This window comes from Tursiops truncatus, chromosome 16 (genome assembly GCF_011762595.2).
Source record: "Tursiops truncatus isolate mTurTru1 chromosome 16, mTurTru1.mat.Y, whole genome shotgun sequence".
NCBI lineage: Eukaryota > Metazoa > Chordata > Mammalia > Artiodactyla > Delphinidae > Tursiops > Tursiops truncatus.
Genome location: NC_047049.1, coordinates 11,481,894 through 11,503,054, shown reverse-complemented (window position 1 = coordinate 11,503,054; position 21,161 = coordinate 11,481,894). Strand labels below are relative to the sequence as shown.

The 21,161-nt window shown below is 52.9% G+C and overlaps 1 protein-coding gene across 6 annotated transcripts in view; it reads left to right on the top strand.

Moving 5' to 3' along the window:
* GRK5 (G protein-coupled receptor kinase 5) overlaps positions 1-12,671 on the top strand; it is a 224,904-nt gene extending 212,233 nt beyond the window's left edge. For 4 of the 6 annotated variants that reach the window (XM_033842013.2, XM_033842011.2, XM_073793899.1 and 1 more), the window contains 4 exons: positions 3,566-3,703; positions 4,520-4,657; positions 5,255-5,386; positions 7,714-8,121. In XM_033842013.2, the coding sequence (XP_033697904.1) occupies positions 3,566-3,703; positions 4,520-4,657; positions 5,255-5,386; positions 7,714-7,860 (555 nt within the window). In that variant the 3' untranslated portion in view covers positions 7,861-8,121. The other 2 variants (XM_033842014.2, XM_033842012.2) reach the window with 1 other exon arrangement.
* The last annotated feature ends 8,490 nt before the right edge of the window (positions 12,672-21,161 follow it).

Sequence of the window (21,161 nt, the reverse complement as noted above, 5' to 3'; positions counted from 1 at the left end):
AAAAAAAGTGGAGCTGGAGAGAGTTCGCCCCTGGACCGCGGCCCTTCCTCTCGGCCCAGGTGGGCCCGCTTCCTCTCCTGCCTGGCTCGTAGGCTCCCAAGGCCCACCTGTGCCCCCCAGGGCCCTCCTCCCTCTGGTGCTAGCCCAGCTGTGCTAGCACCTCCCTGCAGGCAGCTGCCCTCTTATACCAGCCACTCGGGGACAGGAGGGGCCTGAGCGCTTGGCTCTGGGCACCGGGGATCCACAGATCCCCTTCCTCTCCCTGCAGCACGCTGCGCCTGGAGCAGCGGACAGGCCGGCGGACCCTCAGATCTGAATCATGGGCGTAAACCAGGCTAGCGTGCAGAGAAGGGCAGGCCCGGAGAGCTGATGAAAAGTAGCAGAGTTTCTGCTTCTAGAAAACCTGAGGCTGCACTGCTAGGGGCCCAGAAACCATCTGGCATAGTTCCCACCCCCAGAAGGCCACCCTCCTGGAGCCGTCCGCCTGCTGCCTGACCGCTTCCTCTTACCAGCCTCGGTCTGACGTCACAGAGGCAAGGGAAGAAGGATTTGGGCTAGAGCTGCCATCTGACCACTTCCAAAGGAAGAGGAACCGTAGATCTGCCATTGGCATGTGTGAGAGACAGGGAGGGAGGTGTGGTGTGTACACAAGCAAACACACGCCCGGACCACAGGCCTGGGCCAGCCTGTACCTGCGGGACCTCCGAGAAAACAGGTAGTCACGGCAGCCAGAGCTGGGGTCGGGGGGCAAGAGGAGCAGGGCAGCAAAGGGCAGGTACGTGGAAATGTGGGGTCCTAGGGATGATTGACAGCCGGGGGCTGGGGGGTGCCAAGGATACTTGGTTATGTCACAGTCAGGTATCTGTCCAGAGGGAGCTAACTGGACAAGGGAAGAGGGAGGTCACAGCATCACCAAATGTCCCAGGTCAGGGAATTCAGAGAAGCAGGTCTTGAGAAACGCCCAGCAGCAGCATGGGATGTGCTGAGAGGACAGAGAGGCACAGAGCGCCCCCTCCCTGCCCACAGTCATCGGCTTTGGCGCCCGGCTTTGGGGCCCCAGGACCGGGGGCACTGCTGTTCCTCTGCTGTCCCCTGGTGGCCACTGAAGGAAAGGTGGCATCTGAGCCTGGGGCTCCAGGCAGACCTGGGTCCGTAGGTGTACGTGTCAAACCAAGGTCCCCTGTCTCTCTCAGCTAGAAGAACCTTTGGAGCTCTCTGGCCTTCCTCTGCCTCCTTACCCTGGGGTCTTGGAATTCTGGTCTTGGGCTTCTTCTGAGCCCTTAACCACAGCCCATCTGGTCTGGCAGCCAGGCTGCCACCACCAAGGGACACCAGCTCAGGACACAGCAGGGCCTGACCGTAAGGAGACCATGGAGGCCCAGAGCAGCTCCAGCCCCACCTGCCGAGGAAGGTCTCTCTACAAACAGCAAGGAAGCTGGTCCCTGGCCCCCAGATTCTGTCCCTCATTCCATCTTGGCAGCCACAAGACCCTCTTCACTGCCCCTGGTGTCCAGAAATGCATATATCTCATTGCCTTGTCCCCTGGGTCCAGTCGTACCTAGGCCCAGACCTCAGCCCCCACCTTTCTCAGGCCCCTGCTGAGTCCCATCACTGGTTCTTCCCCACTGGCCCTGTAGCCCTCTCAGTCTCACCGGTCCTTCCAGCCCATTGCTAGTCTTCCTCCTCCAGGAAGCCCTCTCTGCCTGCCCCATCCACCTCAGCTCACACCATCTCTCCCTCTCACTTCTGGTTTATACTGATATTACGTGTGTAAACTCTCTACCTGATGCCCAGGTTGCAGACAGGCAGCATGTAGATGGGTGTTTATTTCAGCCTGCATAGTGTCTTAGAGAGAGGTGAATAGTGGGTTACTTGCCAAGATTTTTAAATGGGGCAAATTCACGTAAAAACCTGGATTTTCTGGCTTCTCAAAAAAAGCAGAAGCCCTGGACACTGGCCAGCATCCCTGCCTGGCAGGAGCTGACGGGCATCCTGGCACGGCCCGCCCAGCCCAGCCCACCCCTCACCTTATTGCTCTCACTTGTGCCATCTGTCTGGCCAGCCCCTGCAGGCTTCGGGGTCTGCAGCCTCTTGGGATTACTCAGAGCAGAGCAAAGCCCCAGGAGAAGAGCAGCTGAGGCTCCGAGCCACCAGCCCACTGGGCAAAACACTCTTGGGTGGTCGGTGGACCGAAGGGTGACATTGTGAGTGGCCATCTCACGGCTTAGTCCCTTCAAGGCTGTCACCTGGTGCTTGCCCCACTGCCACCTTTCATTCCTTAGTTTTGGGGGGTGGGCAGTCCCAGCAAGCCTCCCCTCCAGACTCTGGGCCCCAGGAGGCCCCCCCTGCCCGCTGGCTCTCAGGGCAGCCATAAATGTGTATTAAATGAACACATGCAGAGGGCACCAGGGTATTGGTAAAGGAAAGGGCTGGACTCCCTCCAAGGTGCAGACCACCCACTTTGATTTTAGTGTCAAAGCAGACAGTAGATTCCAGCTGCATATATGGTGCAGTGCTCAGTGGGGTGGGGACACTGGGACTGTGGGGAGGGACTGATGCCCTGCGGTCACGTGGCAGCCCTGCCCCATCTTCAGCCGGGGTCTGCCCCTCCCCTTCCCCCCTTCCTCTCTTTCATTCACACCTTCCTCCCGTCCAGCTGTCTCTGCTCCTGCAGCCCCTTCCTCTCCTATTAACCATCCTGCCTTTTGGTTGTGATGAGGACAGTCCTCTACCCCAACCATCCTTGTCTCCCCACTACACCTGTATTAAAATCCTACCTCTGGACCTGCCCTTCAGGACCGTCCGTCACTCTCCCCAACCAGTCCCCTTCCCCCGACCCACCTCCCTCATCCTTCACTCAGACTCAAAGACAGGTGTTTCCCAAACACGCCCTGAGTGTCCCTGCCGCCCTGCTCATGATGCCACAGGTCCCTCCGATGCCTGCTCCCACCTTTGAAAGCCTGTCACAGATGCCCCTTCCCCAGGACACCTCCCGATGCCTCAGCTGGCAGCCAGTTCTTGTTCCTCTGCCACCATGGTGTCATATCTGCATTGCCTTGATGGGTCCTCTGAACATGAATTTCCTGAGGCCAGACCCTTAGCATCCTCTCTCGGGACCTACTGGGTACAAGTCTACAATGTACTTATGAACGGAGTAAATGAATGAAAGAACCCACTGACCAGCCCTTGCCCTTTGTAGCTTACCTGGAGCAGAAGAGTTAACACCAATTCAACAAACATTAGTGCATGCTGGGTTGGAGAAGCAGACAGGATTCCTGCTCTCCTGGGGGTTCCAGGCATCTGAGCATGCTGGGAACATGGGACCACCAAGCACACTGTGGCTCAGGAGGCCACCCTGAATCGAGGCCTGAGCAGGCAGTGTCCGCTGGGTACCTGGGGTGGCGCAGGCACTGCGGAGGAGACAGGAGGGACGTTCGGGAGGGCTCAGGGCCACTCGTGTGAAAGGGAGGTGACCACAAGCTCTCCGAAGCCCCTCTGCCCCTCAGGCCTCTGGGCAGGAGGAAAAGCCCCCCAGGCAAGTCCTCATGGGGCTCTCCTGTCACAGCTGCTCACCAAAGATGCAAAGCAGAGGCTGGGCTGCCAGGAGGAAGGGGCAGCAGAGGTCAAGAGACACCCCTTCTTCAGGAACATGAATTTCAAGCGCTTAGAAGCCGGGATGTTGGACCCTCCCTTCATTCCAGATGTAAGTAGCCTCCCCAGCCTAGACTGAACCTGTGCATTGATTTATGACCTTCGACTTCACTAAACACCTGTGCTGGGCCCCGGGTCAGAGGCTGAGACCTGTGGGCAAGGGGTGGCCCCCGTCTTCCAGTAGCAGGGTGTCGCCCGGTCTGGGGGTCTCTCTGTACCCACCCTGGCATCATCACCTCTATGAAGTCCTCATCTCCAGAATCCCAGGCTCCCAGAGCCCCTGGGAGGCCTCCCCCACTGACCTCGAATCCCCAGAGGGCAGGGCGCGGGTTTGTCTCTGTGAGTCCCCGCACGGCTGCCCCAGAGCATGTTTGGTGGATGAGTGAGATGAGAGAGATCACTATGGTTACGGCGCCGGGGCCATAGCAGCACTGACGACAGCCCCGTGGCCTGGTGCCTCGACTGCCCCATTTTGCAGGTGAGGAAACTGAGGCCTCCAGGGGATATGTAACTTTAACAAAGCACCTAACACAGCTGGGACCCCAGCCCAGGTCTGTGTGGCTGCCGAGCCTGTGTGCTGACCTACCACCCCTGACTGGCCTCCGATGCGAGAAGGGCCAGGGAGGTCCTCCTGGGACATCGCCCCGTTGCATACTGTGCGGGGCAGTGATGGCAGGAAGGGGCCCTGAGCTCTCGTCACCCCAGCTGGGGGCGCCTTGGCCCCTCTGAGCGAAGGGCAGCCCGGGTTCCCGGAGCGGGGGTGGCCCTGGGAGACCCCCGCTGCTCTCCATCAAAACCATCCGGGCCTGGCTGGGGGCCACCAGAGCCACAGGCAGGGCTCCTGGTGACCAGCGCCCTGCCCTCCCAGCCCCGGGCCGTGTACTGCAAGGACGTGCTGGACATCGAGCAGTTCTCCACCGTGAAGGGCGTCAACCTGGACCACACAGACGACGACTTCTACTCCAAGTTCTCCACGGGCTCCGTACCCATCCCTTGGCAAAGCGAGGTGAGCACGGCGGGGCCCTCAGCTTCACCCTGAGGGGAGGGTGCAACGAGGGCAGAAGAGGGACAGCTGGGTGGGCGTCCCTGTGGGCAGACTGGGGCGTGGTGTGGTGCTGGGTCAGGAGCTGGCTGGGCGGGAAGAGGAGGCCTGTCTCGATGGCTCTCTGGAGAAGCGTGGCTGGGAAACAAGAGAAATGGGGCAGCAGTGGAGGCACGGGGGGGCTGGAGGTGGGGCAAGTTCGAGCTGGTTCGAGTGAGATGGCAGTGATGGGGCAGTGGGCCTGCAGCGCTGGAAGGGGGAGGGTCCGGAGCGCTGGGGTAGAGGAGGAGCTGGGGGTGAGTCCCGTGGCTGGGAGATGAGCGCTTCCCTGCTGCTGCCCTCTGTGGCCGGCTACTGTCTTCTTGGAGAGGGCCGTCAGGGAGAGGCGGTGGGCGGGCCTTGCTGCCTGGCTCTCTGCCCTGTGAGATGGAGGGCGGGCGGAGAGCCTGGCAGGACCGGGCTCGGGGCAGTGTCGCCCAGGGCTGGGCTGCTGGGATTCCTGTCCACCCAAGATGACCAACGCAGCCCCTGACACCACCCGTGTTCTGACCGCTTCTCCAGATGATCGAAACAGAGTGCTTTAAGGAACTGAATGTGTTTGGACCTAACGGTACCCTCTCGCCGGACCTGAACAGAAGCCACCCTCCGGAACCGCCAAAGAAAGGGCTGCTCCAGAGGCTCTTCAAGCGTCAGGTGAGACCCTCACTCCCACCTCAACCCTGCTGTCCTGGCCTCAGCTCTGGGAACCCCCAGGTCTTAGCCTTCCAGACAACTGAGACCAGCTTGCAGGCTGGGGAGACTGGGGGCAGCAGCAGCCTGGAAGGGAGAGGCAGCCTGTCTGAAGTGCCTTGAGACCCACTGGCTGATGGGGTCCCCAGAGCAGAAGGGGCAGGGCCAGCCCAAAGTTAACCGGTCATCAGGGTTCCTCAGCCTCGGTGCTGCTGATGCTTTGGGTTAATTCATTGTCGCGGGGACTTATGCGTTGAGGGACCTTCGCAGCATCCCTAGCCTCCGCCCAGTAGATGGCAGTAGCCCCCACTGCCGTGTGTCAATCAAAAATGTCTCCAGGACTTCCCTGGTGGCGCGGTGGTTGAGAGTCCGCCTGCCGCTGCAGGGGACACGGGTTCGTGCCCCGGTCCGGGAAGATCCCACATGCCACGGAGCGGCTGGGCCCGTGAGCCATGGCCACCGAGCCTGCGCGTCCAGAGCCTGTGCTCCGCAACGGGAGAGGCCACAACAGTGAGAGGCCCGCGTACCACCACCCCCCCAAAAAAAATGTCTCCAGATGCTGCCTAATGGCCCTGGGGACAAAACGCCCCTAGTCGAGAGCCATTGTAAAGACGACGCAAGTTATGTAGGTAAAGATTTGACATAGAACAGGGGGATCTGGTGCTGGAGAGGTGATCCCCAAAGAACCTCATGGCTCCCGTAGTTTGATGCTGTGCCCTGCAGCTGGCAGCCAGAGGAGACTTTGGCCCTCAGGAAAAGGTATTCTTCCCTCAGAGCCTGTCCCTGGATCAAGGGTTGCTGTGGGCCACATGGGAGAAATGTCCCAGGAAGGACCCGGCAGGCTTTCTAGAGTGAGAGACCCCTAACCTCATCCCTGCCACCAAGAAGATGGCCACAATAGCGCCGCCTCCTGGCCTGGCCCTTCAAGAAGGCAGGGCCCCATCCTGAGGCCTGGGAGGGCCCTGGTTCCTTACTTTCCTCCTCCCCCCAAGGGAGTAGCAGCAGCTCTGTACCCAGGCCCCGGGCATCCCAGCTCCCTCCTGCTTAGATAACAGGGAAGAGGTGGCTGTTCGTGGCACTCCACTGTGGGCCAGGCACGGTGCTGGGTGCTTTTTGAAGGCGTCTCTTATTTAATCTTCACAAAACCCCAGGCCTTCATTCAACTATTCATTCCACCAATATGTATTGAGCATCTACTCCACGCTAGACTGTTACCTGAGGACTTAAGATGCATCAGCAAGCAAAACTGCATCCCTCCTTTGGGGCATCTTAGTGAAGTGTGAGCCCAGGATGTGCTCCCATTAGCCCATTTCACAGATGAGGAAACTGAGGCTGAGAGGAGTTAAGGAACTTGCTCAAGGTCACACAGCCAGTGATCCTCCCTGCGGAGGATCTGGGGTAACAGGGCGGGCAGCACGGGTCAGGCACACTGAGAGAAAATGCAGACTGAGGCCTGAGTTTGCGGTTTTATCTAAAAACTTCATGTGAGTTTCACCTCCTATTCCATAATATACTCATATCCATCTACTATAAAAATATAATTTTTGGGCTTCCCTGGTGGCGCAGTGGTTGAGAGTCTGCCTGCCGATGCAGGGGACACGGGTTCGTGCCCCGGTCCGGGAAGATCCCACATGCCGCGGAGCGGCTGGGCCCGTGAGCCATGGCCGCTGAGCCTGAGTGTCCGGAGCCTGTGCTCCACAACGGGAGAGGCCACAACAGTGAGAGGCCTGCGTACCGCAAAAAAATATATATATTTTATATATATATATATATATATGTGTGTGTGTGTGTGTGTGTATATATATATATATATATATATATAAAATTTTCAAATGCTTCCATTAAGTAAAATTGAAGTTCCAGAAAGAAATGACCTCCACCCCCGAAGTGGCCGAGCCCCCCCAGGACGGCCCGGGATCCTGGGACAAGCGTTTGCTGTGGAAGCTCACGGCCCAGGTTCAAATCCAGCCCTGACCCTTCTCGGTTGGGTGGCAGCGTATTGAACCCAACCCCCACCCCAGCCTCTGTTTGCCCACATGAAAAATCAGGATGGAGATGCCGGCTGCCCAGGGTGAGTGAGGTGGAGGACAGTGACCTCAGCACAGTGCCTGGCACCACGACTGCCACCAGGGGAGCAGACACGCCGGCTCTCTTCTGCAACGTGAGGGGCCCGCGCCCACGGGGGTGCCAAGAGGGTGCCAGGGATACTGAGGGCGAGCAGCTTGTGGTTCCCAAGCCGGGCACCTGCTAGAGCCCTTCGCACACACAGCCTTGTTTCCGTCTCCCAACAGCCCTGCGCAGAAGTGGCTCCTAACCCACATCACGGGCCAGGCACCGAGGGAGTCAGACACTTTCTCAAGGTCACTCAGCTAAGAAGTGGCGGATTTAGGATTCGAACCCGGCAGCCTAACTCTGGGCCTGCAGGCCTAACCATGTAGATAGATAGTATAGGAGGGACCACCTCCTCTCTGCCTTGGGCGTCTGTTAATCAGGTAAAGCCCTCTGCCCCAAGGGGTGGCCTCCGGACCTGGGTCTGCAGGGGGAGAACAGAAGGCAGCAGAAAGCAAGGCGGGGAGCCGGTCAGCTGAGCTCCCCTCCAGTTCAGATTCAGAGGCCCCTGTGATGCAAGGTCCCCAGGGCTCGACTCTGCGATGACTGACCTTCTCTCTCCCTCTTTCTCTCCTCCCTGCTCACCCCCCTCCCAGCATCAGAACAATTCCAAGAGTTCAGCCAGTTCCAAGACCAGTTTTAACCATCACATAAATTCAAACCATGTCAGTTCAAACTCCACCGGAAGCAGCTAGCTGCAGCTCTGGCCTGAAGCCCATGGTGGGACCAGCCTAGACCCTCCTCCTTAGAAGCGGACTTGTGACCGGTGGAGCTTCCGCCCTGGCGGGCAGGCGGGGGAGCCCTCCAGGAGCCGGGGAAGGAGGCCGTCCAGCCCCGAGATGGGGAGCCTCCAGGTTCCTCAAAGAGATTTCCACTCAGGTCTGTGTTCGGAGGCGGCCCTCAAGCCAAGGTGGATTGGCTGTGTCTCTGTCGAACATTGCAATAGAAATCCAATTGGATACAACTTGCACGTGTTTTAACAGCGTCATAACTAGAACTGAATTTTGTCTTTATTATTTTTAAAGAAAAGTTTTGTAAATTTCTCTATTGTTTCAGTTTACATTTTGTATATTTGTATTTAAATGAAAGTCAGACTTTGAGGGTGTATATTTTCTGTGCAGCCACTGTTAAGCCATGTGTTTTAAGACATTTTAGAGGGGTGGCGGGCGGGGAAGGGTGTAAAAAAAAAAATGTGACTCAAGACTTCCAGAGCCTCAAATGAGAAAATGTTTTTATTAAATGTAGAAAATGATTCCCATTTCACCTTTAAAGGATTGATTGTATCCATCTCTATAACCTTTCCCTCCCTCGCATTGGTATCACCGTTCTGTTGGCTTGTAACTATCTGAATTAAATGCTCAAAGACCGACTGGGACTTCACCCCCAGCCAGGATGTCTTCCGTTGGGGTCCATGGAGTTGCCTGGGCCCAACTCCGTCAAGATGTGCACTTTTCCTTTGGGGGCACACGATGCCACTGTTGCTTTGGCCTTGGCCTCCTCTTCCTTCTGGAAGGCGGCCGGTACGTGGAGCTGAGGGTCTTCAGCTCAAGGGTGTCTAGGCCTCTTTCTTTCTGAGTAGGTTCTGACTGCTAAAGCCAGTATGTTTTCAAGAGGCTTGCATTTGGGGATTGTTTTATTCTAGTTTTAAGAGACGCATAGCAACGATGAGGAGTAGTCATGGAACCCCAAGAGTCCCAAATGCTTACAGCCCATAGAAACATCAGGGAGCGGAGGTCTTGGGCTTGTAGAGGAGAAGGTGGCTCTCCAGGATCTCTGGGCATGTCCCTTGAGTGTTTACGGGGTCAGAGGGCCTTGAGAGCTTCCTGGGGCCCCGCAGATTCATTGGCTCAGGTGGCATGGATGCAGGAGGCTGGCTCTCCAAGCAAATGGGAGAGGCCGGGCCACCCACAGAAGCTCAAGAAAAACTCACTGTCCCTTCCGGGAGAGGTGAAGCAGAGGCGAGCTCTCATCGGGCATCTCAAAGCTCCAGGCACAAGTAGCCCCAGGAGAACTTGGTGGCTTTGCCAGACCAGGGTCTCTAAAGGCAGCCCCCAGGCCCTTTGAGCAGGGCTGTCCAGCCCCAGGGAGTGGCCAGCCTCCCCCCTGCCGCCTTCACAAGGTGACAGGGAGCAAAGCTGCCTTTGCCTCCCCTCCGGGACGGGGTGAACAGTTGAATTCCCGGCTCCCCTGCTTGCCAGGTCACCCTCAGCCAGACCTGGTCTCAGCCACTGGGCAGCTGCCAGGGTTTCTCCCGGCGTGGGCCCTGCACTTCCTGCAGCAGCAGCTCCTGTTAAAATACAGATTCTGGGCTCCACCCCAAACCTACGGAATGGGATTCCCTGGGAGTAGGGCCCAGGAATCTGTATCTCTAAAAAGCGCGCCAGGTTATTCTGATGCACCCTGGAGTGTGAGAACCACTGCCTTAGGCCATCGGTGGGGCTTTTGATGTGATCCTCCCAAACTTATTTCTCTAGGTGACCAGGCAACTTTGGAGCCTGAGCTTTTAGGGAGGAGAGAGAAGCCAGCGTGTCAGCCTGTGTCCCAATTTCCATGCTCCTTCCCCAAACTTTGCCATTGGGTCCTGAGGCTAGACAGGGGCCTGACCGTTGCAACTGACCATTTTGAGGTCATTTTACAAGGAAAGAGAAGAAAAGAAACAGTTGGGCCTCCCTTAGATCCCTTTAATGTGCAGTATTATTTTCTTCAAGACCAGCTCTCGTCTCCGAGGCTGCTTCCGTTACCTCTCTGGAGCTGAGTACAAGATTAATACAAACAGCCGTGTTCAGTGTTTGCTGAGGAAGTGGAAAGCTCTTTGAGCAGTATTTTAAGATCCTCAAGCTCTTACTGACCCTCCTCAATGAAAAGGACAGTCATCTTCCTGGGACAGGCAGTAGTCCACGCCACCACCCTCCTGTCCAGAAATTTCATTCATTTTGCCCGATTCACAGCAACTCAAACTTTTCCAAACGGACTGGTGGGGAGCAACCAGTCTCTTTACACCTCAAAGCCAACGCACTGTCCGTTTGCGGTAGAGAATCATCAAGAAGCAAGAAAGAAAACATACATCTGCTCAGTGTGTTTCTACATCACGAGAGCACAGAGACTGAAGCACAGGACTTTGCGTGGCTCTCAGGATAACGGGAGTCTTCCTTCACCCTCGCCACCTGTCCCCTGAGCGCCCCAAAGTGTACAGGGTCAGAGTCACTGGCCTTTTCAATCCTTCTCTTCCTTTCGGTCCATTGCTTTGTACAGAGAAGGGGCGTCTTCATTTAGAACAGTGCCTGAAAGCCAGCCCCCTCCCCTCTGGGTCCCCAGTTGCCACAGGTCCTGTCCCTGGACCCACCGCCCCGCTGCCAACCTCTACTCCAGCTTGTTTTCTATGGCTGCATTTTTAAAAAGATTTTTTAACTTAAAAGCAAACCTTCCCACCATCTACCTGTCCAGGAGGAGGCCTATTTGGGCAGCCAGTGGATTTAAATCTTTTTACTGCATTTGAACTCTTCACGGAAGAGACTTTCTTCCTCCAAGCATGACGTTTTTCTCACCGGACCTTCTCTGACTTCGTGCCTTTGAGGTGAGACGCAGGGTCTTGCAGAAGCACCTCTGCTTCCCCTGTTCCGGAGCCAAGCCGCTGTCCCCAGTGAGACGGGGGTGGTCTCTGCCGTGATCACCATGACCTGTGAGTGTTTCTCAAGCCCCCTGGGCGGCTCCCATGATTATCACCCACAAGATCACAAAGACCCAACCCCACCTTCACGGAGGATGGCACCACCTCCCACATCAACTCATCCTCTGATCTTTCTAGGCCGGGAACATCGTTCTTTAAACCACGAGGCTTCTTGCGAGGGCGGCTGACTTGCACAGTAGCTAAGGGCTGCCCTGTCTTGAGCCGCCCCAAGAGGGCTTGTTTCCCGAAATGCACTGCTCTTAACAAAGGGGAGCGCTCAGTCTTGGAGGCCATGCTGCACGGAAGCAAGCGGTGTGGCCTGGGGTATGCACGCTTCCCAGGCAGCCCACGGGGGCAAATGGCAGTGAGTTCTGGGGACACGTATGTGGACGTGGCCTTGGCATTGAAAGCACAAGTGAGATGCGGCTGCCTGCCCTTGAATCTAGCAATCCTTGGTGACGCTGAGGGCCTGGCCTCCGAGAGGCCAGGGGTCAAGGAGCCCAGCCCTCCGTGGAAGCTTCTCCCTATCCTTCTACACCCCTGTCCTTTCCCCCAAACTTTTCCCACTAACTTTCTCATGCAAACTGCTGACCCAGACCTCAATACAGAGGGAGCACTGCAGCCTCCTTGAGCCTGGTAGCCCAGGCCTTGCCGAAGGGAACAGCGGCCTTGCAGACCACCAAGTCCCCCGAGATGAAGAGGAAACGCCAGTCGGGGTGACACCCAGCTCTCCTCTGGGGCTGCTGTGTGCTTGCGTATCCATGGGCAACCCCTCTGGTTGTCTCCTGTTCTCTAGCTCTACACTCTGAGGTAGGACCTCCTAACTTTTTAGCCTTTCTATGGAAAGAGTGTGAAATCTTTGTGCATTTCCAAGCGCAGAGCTGTGAGTCACGAACGGCAGAGAGCTCACTTTCTGATCACAACAGACCACATGGTGACACCTCGTCCCCCTAGGCACCTTCTGTACCTACTTTTAGGACCAACCAGCCCAGCTTTTGAAGCTCCAACGTGTAGGGGTCAGACCCTGCTCAGGTGCAGGTACCTCGTCTGGTCTAACTTTAAAGGCTTGTGCTGTGGACAGTGGCTAAAACCTTTGAAACACTAGCTCTCCTTAGGAGGGAAAGACACTCCCCAAAAGAAGAATCTAGATGTCTTTCCCTGGTCCATCACTAAGTCATTTTTGTAACAGATCAAAAGCAAATGTTCTCAATTAGAAGAGCTTAGTGGCTGTTAAAATAATTAGTGTTAAAATAATAATCCTTCTAGTATCCAAAGGTTTCTATTTTTTTTTCAGGGAAATTTTAACATTGATGAGTAAAAATAGTTCCATTCTGGAGTCATTCCTGAGGATAACGGCTTCTGTTCTCCTGCTGCTCTTGAATCTTTGTGTGTTCCCTCGATATGTCACAGTGCTGCTGTATCTAGATCGAACCACTGTTGTTTTTTTAAGAGAAATAAATTCCTTAATGAATATATGGCTGCACTTCTTCCCTTCTGCTGAGCTGTTCTATTTCTTCTGCCAATGCCAGCTGCCCCCAAGATGCCAGGACGTGCTGCTTCAGTCTTTGAGTTAACCTTTCCTCAGGTGGACGGTTCAGCCCCACCCAACGCTGGCCCCCATGCTGACCACCCGACCTGCCCTGGCCCAGCTCCAGGGGGCAGGGTCTAAGGAGACCACCTGAGCCCTTTCCAGGTTGATGGGCTTCTGATCGCAGAGCCAGCAGATGGCTCCGGAAGTGTTCCTGCCACAAGGTACCATGCAGGAGTGGGGCGAGAGGGCCTGAGTGGGTGCTGGCACCCAGATCAGAGGGGGCACCTCCACCTGGCAGGTTTTACCTGACAGAGGCCATAACTCGGATGTGGGCTCCACAGAGAGGGCCTCTTCTGGCTGTCCAGCCTTCACGGAACCACATGTTAGAACTGCTCACCAGCACGGCAGGATGGCCTCAGGACCTGGAGTCCCAGTCTAGGACCCGAGACCCGGCCAGTCCGCCTTCACCTGCCTGGCTTAGTGGGACAATGAATAGGGCTCTGGGCTCAAACAACCCCTTCCTGACAATCTGTGTGAGTTTGAGCGGCCACTTAACCCTGAGCCTCAGTGGCTTCGTGTGTACAATGGGGTGACACCTGCTGGGGTGCAGGTTCTCCTGGAAGATTCAGGGGGACACGTGTGATGCCCAGCACAGAGGCCTTTGCCATGGAGGACACTGTCGCCCTGGCTGTCTTTGGACCCCTTTTGAGCCTTGTCAGGGCAGGGGTCCTAGACCCACACACATCGGCCCCTGGGCCCAGTCCGGGAGCTGGCGGCAGTCCTAGCCCCTGGCAAGGGAGGCCCTGAGCTGGGAGTCGAGGCTGGAGCCGCCCACCTCACAGGGAAGGTAGGAACTGGAATCGTGTCGCCCCGTGGCTCCCGGAGCAGGTGTCTTTCCTAACGATGTTGGAGGACTGAGGAGGAGTCTGCTCACTGAGGGGCTCGAGGGAGGGGGGCTGGTGAGCAATGGGGATGGCGTGGGGACCTGCTTGGCTGCGGGCCTGAGGGGGACTTATGGAGAAAAAGGAGGGGTGGGAGGAGTGCTCTGAGCCTCTGGACAGGGGTCCCATCACAGGGGCTGTTATCTCGGTGGCCCCAGCACTGTCTCTGGGACCTTCTCCCACCGTCCCAGGACCCTCCGCCACCTGAGCTGGCCCCCCAGGCAGACAGAGCCTCCGTCCTCCTGGGACAGAGGGGCCAAGGGAGAAACTCCAGCCCCGCACACCGGCCACCCGTCCCTGATACCTCTGGGCCCCTTCCCAGGCAGAAGGGGTGGGCCAGGGGCAGACGGCCCCTCCCTGACCTCCTCTCACTACGGACAGCCGTAGACGTGGTAAGTGGGGGCTGAAATGGCCTCCAACTGACTTATTTTCAGCGAGGCTCAGCGTGGGCACCCCCAGGACACCAAGAGCCTCAGGACGCTATCCGTCTGGCAGGGGGCCTGTCGGGGTGGCGGGATCTACCTGCCACCCCTGGAGACTGAAGAGGAAGGAGACAAGGGACCCTCGGGGACGGGCACTCGAGCCGTAGCAGGTCAGGGCTCCTGGTACCACTTTGGCTGTCCCTCAAGCCAAGCACTGCCAGGCCAGGTTGGCTGTTGGGGGGTGGGGACAGGGCGGGCGGAACTATAGGAAGGAGGCCGTTCACTTGGCTCGAGGGCTCCCCGCTCTCAGCCATAAATCAGATAAAGGCCCTGCCTGTCCAGCTTGCATTCCAGGGGCATCAGTCCCCCCCCACACACAGATAAACCAGGGGTTGTGGAGACTCAGGCCAGTGCCTCTCACACTTAGGGAGCATAGCCTCACCTGGAGCTTTGTAAGCTACAGATTCTGATTCGCTAGGCCTGGGTCAGGGTCTGCATTCCTAACAAGCTCCCTGGAACGGCTGCTGGCCCACGGGCTATCTTTGAGGAGAGAACCTCAAACTGGGAAGTCAGGCCAAGGTCTCTGGCCAAGCCAGGGCCTACGTTCCCACTGCTGTCCCCTTCAGGCCCTGCATTCAGAGGTATAGCTATCTTAGGAGTACTCGAGTGTGTCTGCCCTGCCCTCAGAGGGGCTCAAGCTAGTGGTTCTCAATGTCTGGTCCCCGGACCCGCAGCAGGAGCCTCCCTGGGAGCTCGTGCAAATCCTCACCCTGACCCCAGGCCCACTGAATCAGAAACTCTGGGTGGGACCTGGTAACAGGCCCTCCAGGTGATGCGGGGGCACACTCAAGTTTGCGGGACCCTGATTTACAAAGTGCTTTCATCTCCTTAAAATCTTGTTGAAGCCCACGGTCTCCCTGTGGACAGCTTGTTAAGCTGAGACGGTGGAGGGTTCACGTGGGTGAGGTTCATACCTATAAGTGGGAGAAGGTGAGTGTGGTTGGCTGCCCTCGTTCCTCAAAAATGAGAGCGAGGATGTAACATGTGGTCGTATTGCCTTATCTCTCTAAAAATGAAAGGATAAGCCAAACACTAAAAGAGAGAAAAAATTACCTAGAGGGAGAAGTAGCCAACAGGGACGTGGGGTGGGGGAACAGATATAAAAGGCAGACTTCTCTGAATGTGCCTGTCTCGTAGATTTGACTTTGAAAGCTACGGGTCAAACATAAAATAAATCTGAACTTAGGGGAGATTTTTATTCAAAAGGATTCTTGCCAAGGAGGAAAGAAGGGGTTATTGCCAACAGGGGGATGGAGAATATCGCAGAAGAGAGGCCGCTTTGACCCTAAGATCTGCAAGGACTCAGGGGTTTTCGTTCTGGAGGAGAGTAAACACGCCGCCTCCCATCCCACTTCCCCACCCTCGTTCTTTCCAGAAGAGAACACTATAGAGGCCAGCGTATTGTCCAAGGGGCTGTGTGCTGGCTCAGGCTGAGGGCGGGACAGAGTTCAGGGTCTGGAGGAAGGAGACAAACGTAACCAAAGCTGGGTTGACAAGCATTTTGTTCCGACGGGCCAGTGAGGACCGACAGTTCAACTATTCATTTAGGAGGCAAAGGGTGGGAATTTGGAGGGTCTGTATCTGGCCTTGTCCTAGGCAAACGAGGGGGACATCCATGGGTCTTATCCAAGTCATATGGAAAGGGAGGTTCTTTGCAGTGAGCTGTTTTTTTTTTTTTTCCGGAACTCAAAAGGGTGAGGGGTTATTTCTTTAAAGTCACTGTTTTGCAAGAGCCCAGGGGCTCAGATAAAATTCAACACTGTCACCTGTAAACGCTTTAGATGATTATAAAACAAAACTAGTATCTTTAAAAGCATTCCCTAAAAATCAAAAGACAAAGCAAACCTATCTGGGTATGCAGCTGGTGGCGTAATCACACAGAGAACACTCCTATGACTTTGAAACCGAACAGGACCCCGTGGGGCCCTCCCAGCTACAAAAGCCCCTCCATGTCCCCTGTTTGCAGAAAAAAGTCTTTAGTCTCCTAGGCCTTCCCCAAGCTCCAGAGAGCGGCTCAGGCAGTTAATAGGACAGAGTCGCAGGACTTTGGGTTCCCCTGAAGGGATGTAGATAACAATCTAGAACATATTTGAGTTTTTCTGCAGAAACTAAGACACCCACCCAAGGGGAGGATGGTGACTACACGCTGACCACAAGCACGCAGACCCCAGACTGGTAGGAACCAGAAGGTTGAGGTTCTGGGGACATCACCCTGTTACCACCAACCAATCAGAAGAACGTCACACGCCCTGCAGCCACCACCCCAAATTTTACCTTTAAAAAGTCTTCCCTGGGATTCCCTGGTGGCGCAGTGGTTGAGAGTCCGCCTGCCGATGCAGGGGACGCGGGTTCGTGCCCCGGTCCGGGAAGATCCCACATGCCGCGGATCGGCTGGGCCCGTGAGCCATGGCCGCTGAGCCTGCGCATCCGGAGCCTGTGCTCCGCAATGGGAGGGGCCACAACAGTGAGAGGCCCGCGTACGGCTGAAAAAAATAAACTAATTAATTAAAAGTCTTCCCTAAAAGCCGCCGGGAATTTGGGTTTTTTGAGCACCAGCCGTCTGTTCTCTTTGCTTGGCCCCGAAGTAAACCTTTCTGTTCCAGATTCTGACATTTTGGTTGTTTGGCCTCACTGTGCGTCAGGCACACAAACTTGGGTTTGACCACAGCAGGGAGTCCTGTGGGACCCAGACCGTGGCCTCCAAATGCCATTTCCCACTAAAAGGACCCAGGGCTCCTGGGGAAATGGCCGACTCCAAGGCTGGGGGAGAAAATGCCCAGGAGAAACCTGGAGTATCTTGTTGTCCCAGAAAACAAGGAATTTATCAACGACTGCTAGGGTTGTGTCCAAAGTACTCAGGAGCAACTTGAAGGAGTTCCCAGTGGCCAAATAGGGGACAACTGGAATATTAGTAAGAACGACAGATTAAAACAATCAAACATGTTGAAATCCAGGAGTTTCTAATAATATTCAATAATTTTTTTTTTAAAGAAAAACATCATCAGTCTTTTTTTTTTTTAGCTGCACGGCTTGCGGAATGTTAGTTCCCCAACCAGGGATTGAACCCACGGCCTCAGCAGTGAAAGTGTGGAGTCCTAACCACTGGACTGCCAGGGAATTCCCCATCAGTCACATTTGGAGGATTCTAGAGAACTAATACATTTTTTGGAAAACTAATAAATAATGGAAAAGAAGCAAGTCCCATTTATCGTCCAATAGAGTTTATGCCAGGAATGCATTGATATAGACTTTATGTCTCGCATTAGCTCTCTCAGCCACCTAGAAAGGGTTGAATACTCTTACGATGCCCATTTACAAATTAGGAAACCGAGGCCTTGAGAGAGTAATTTAACCAAGCTCTCCCAGATACATAAATAGAGGTGCTGGGACCTGAACCAGGCCATTGGGCTCCAGAACTTGTATGCTTGGCCACTGGGTCATACAACTGCTATAACGAAGACACTCTTTGCTTTGCCCAGCCAAAGGCAAAGACTTCAGAGAGACAAAAGCTCAGACAGGAAATGCCAGGGCCTGAGGCTCATTGAATCTTCGATGTCTTGTCCATGTTACTTTACAGAAAAACCTCACACCACTTCAAGCATGAGAATGTTCTCACTCACCTGATAATGGGCCTGGCATCCAGGAGACATTTTTTAAAAAATTATTTTCCTCGCTTTCCCGTCTTCCCCCCATAAAACAATAACAATGAAAACTACCAACTACATAAGGCCGAGCCAGAAAACCCTGTTTGGGGGTTGGGCTGATGGCTGAGTATTAGAACAGAGCCGTTCCCAGCATCAGTGCCCAAGTTTCTGCTAACTTGAAAGAACATTTGTCGTTGGCTTGGGCAGAAACCTCATCTGAATAAACCCTCTTGTGCAGATTTTGATGGTGATATTTTGAAGACGTGTCTACACTGGGAGTGTGAATTTCAGAGTAGGGTCCTGCATAAGCTAGCTAAGCACTGCACTTCCACGCATGTGTTATTTCACTGTTTATACCAAAGCATTTCAATGTAAATTACACACAAGATAACATTTGAGTGAGGCAAAAACCCCGGACCCCAGTATTATGGAGCTCATCAAAGCCTGAGAAAAGCTGAACTTGACTTTGGCACAAACTCCAAAGTAAGGATTTTCAAAGCAAATAGGTTTTTCAGGCAAGGGGGAAAATTACACTTAGCAAGCCTGTGAAAACTGCCTTATATTTAAAGTGGGTTTCTTGTGGACCACATAGAATTGGGCCCTCCTTTTTTATCCAATCGGACAATCTCTGTCTTTTAACTGGCATGTTTGGACTACTCATGTTTAAAGTATTGTATTGGCCAAAAAGTTCATTTGGGTTTTTAACCAACCCAATAATTTCTATGAATATGGGTGGCTTAAAACCTTCCATCTTGTTAGCTATTTTCTATTTGGTCCGTTTGTTCCTATTTCTTCCTCCTTTTCTGCCTATGTGAGTTTAATTGAGCATTTTTTATGATTCCATATAACTCTTGAGTTATTATTTATACATCTTTTAAAAACATCTTAGGAGTTGCCATAGGGCTTACAATATACGTTTTAAAATAATCTGAGTCTACCTTCAAATAATATTATACTGCTCTATAAGTCATGTAAGGATCTTAAAACTTTTATTCCCATTACTCAGCCATAAAAAGAAACAAAATTGATCTATTTGTAGTGAGGTGGATGGACCTAGAGTCTGTCATACAGAGTGAAGTAAGTCAGAAAGAAAAAACAAATACAGTATGCTAACACATATATATGGAAGCTAAAAAAAGAAAATGGTTCTGATGAACCTAGTGGCAGGGCAGGAATAAAGACTTAGACATAGAGAATGGACTTGAGGACACGGTGGGGGGCTGGGCAGAGGGGGAAGCTGGGGCGAAGTGAGAGTAGCATCGACATATATACACTAAAAAATGTAAAAGAGATAGCTAGTGGGATTGTTGGCAATCTGTATATCTTTGGAGAAATATCTATTTAGGTCTTCTGCCCACTTTTAGATTGGGTTGTTTGTTTTTTTGTTGTTGAGCTGCATGAGCTGCTTGTAAATTTTGGAGATTAATCCTTTGTCAGTTGCTTCATTTGCAAATATTTTCTCCCATTCTGAGGGTTGTCATTTGGTTTTGTTTATGGTTTCCTAATGCTCAACATCATTAATCATTAGAGAAATGCAAATCAAAACTACAATGAGATACCATCTCACACCAGTCAGAATGGCCATCATCAAAAAATCTAGAAACAATAAATGCTGGAGAGGGTGTGGAGAAAAGGGAACCCTCTTGCACTGTTGCTGGGAATGTAAATTGGTACAGCCACTATGGAGAACAGTATGGAGGTTCCTTAAAAAACTAAAAATAGAATTACCATATGACCCAGCAATCCCACTACTGGGCATATACCCTGAAAAAACCATAATTCAAAAAGAGTCATGTACCAAAATGTTCATTGCAGCTCTATTTACAATAGCCAGGACATGGAAGCAACCTAAGTGTCCATCAACAGATGAATGGATAAAGAAGATGTGGCACATATACACAATGGAATATTACTCAGCCATAAAAAGAAACGAAACTGAGTTATATGTAGTGAGGTGGGTGGACCTAGAGTCTGTCATACAGAGTGAAGTAAGTCAGAAAGAGAAAAACAAATACCATATGCTAACACATATATATGAAATCTAAGAAAAAAAAAAAGTCACGAAGAACCTAGGGGTGAGACGGGAATAAAGACACAGACCTACTAGAGAATGGACTTGAGGATATGGGGAGGGGGAAGGGTAAGCTGTGACAAAGCGAGAGAGTGTCATGGACATATATAAACTACCAAACGTAAGGTAGATAGCTAGTGGGAAGCAGCCGCATAGCACAGGGAGATCAGCTTGGTGCTTTGTGACCACCTAGAGGGGTGGGATAGGGAGGGTGGGAGGGAGGGAGACGCAAGAGGGAAGAGATATGGGAACATATGTGTATGTATAACTGTTTCACTTTGTTATAAAGCAGAAACTAACACACCATCGTAAAGCAATTATACTCCAATAAAGATGTAAAAAAAAAAAGATAGCTAGTGGGAAGCTGTTGCACAGCCCAGGGAGAGCAGCTCGGTGCTTTGCCAAGACCTAGAGGGGTGGGAGGGAGGCTCAACAGGGAGGGGATATAGGGATATATGTGTGCATATGGCTGATTCATTTTGTTGTACAACAGAAACTAACAGCATTGTGAAGCAATTATACTCCAATGAAGATGTATTAAAATAAAACCTTAAAAAACTTTTATTCCCAATTCCTTTCTCCCATCTTGTGTTATTGTTGCCATATATCTTATTTTTACACATGCTGTAAGCATACAATGCATTGTTGCTATTTTTCTTTAAAATTTCATTTATCTTTCAGCGAAATAAGAAAAAACTACTTGTTTACCTTCACTTATTCCTTTCCCAGTGTTCTTCATCTCTCTGTGCAGATCCAAGTTTCTAACCTATATCATATTTTTTCTGCCTGAAGAACTGCTTTTGTCATTTCCTAAGTAAGTCTGCTGGCAATGAATTCCTTCATTTTTTGTTTGTCTATAAAAGGGCTTTATTTTTCTCTTCATTTTTTAAAAGACATTTTGCTGGGTTGAATTCAGGGTTGACAATTTTTTTCCTTCAGTACTTGAAAGGTGTAACCCCACTGTCTTCTTTCTGGAATGGTTTCTGATGTACTTTTTACCTTTGTTCCTATGCAGGTAATTTGTCATTTTTATTCGTCTGCCTTTAAGGTTTTCTTCTTTGTTTTTTAGCAGTTTGAATATGATATGCCTAGATGTAGTTTGGCTTTGCAATTTGTCCTGCTTCATGCTTTCTGAGCTTCCCAAATCTCTGATTTGCCTGTCATTAATTTTGGAAAATTTCAGCCTTTACTCCTGTAAACATTTCTTCTGCCCCACTCTCTCTTCTTCTAGGATTCCAATTAGGCATATATTAGACTGTTTTGAATGCTCTGGTTTTTTTCTCTGTGTTTGTGT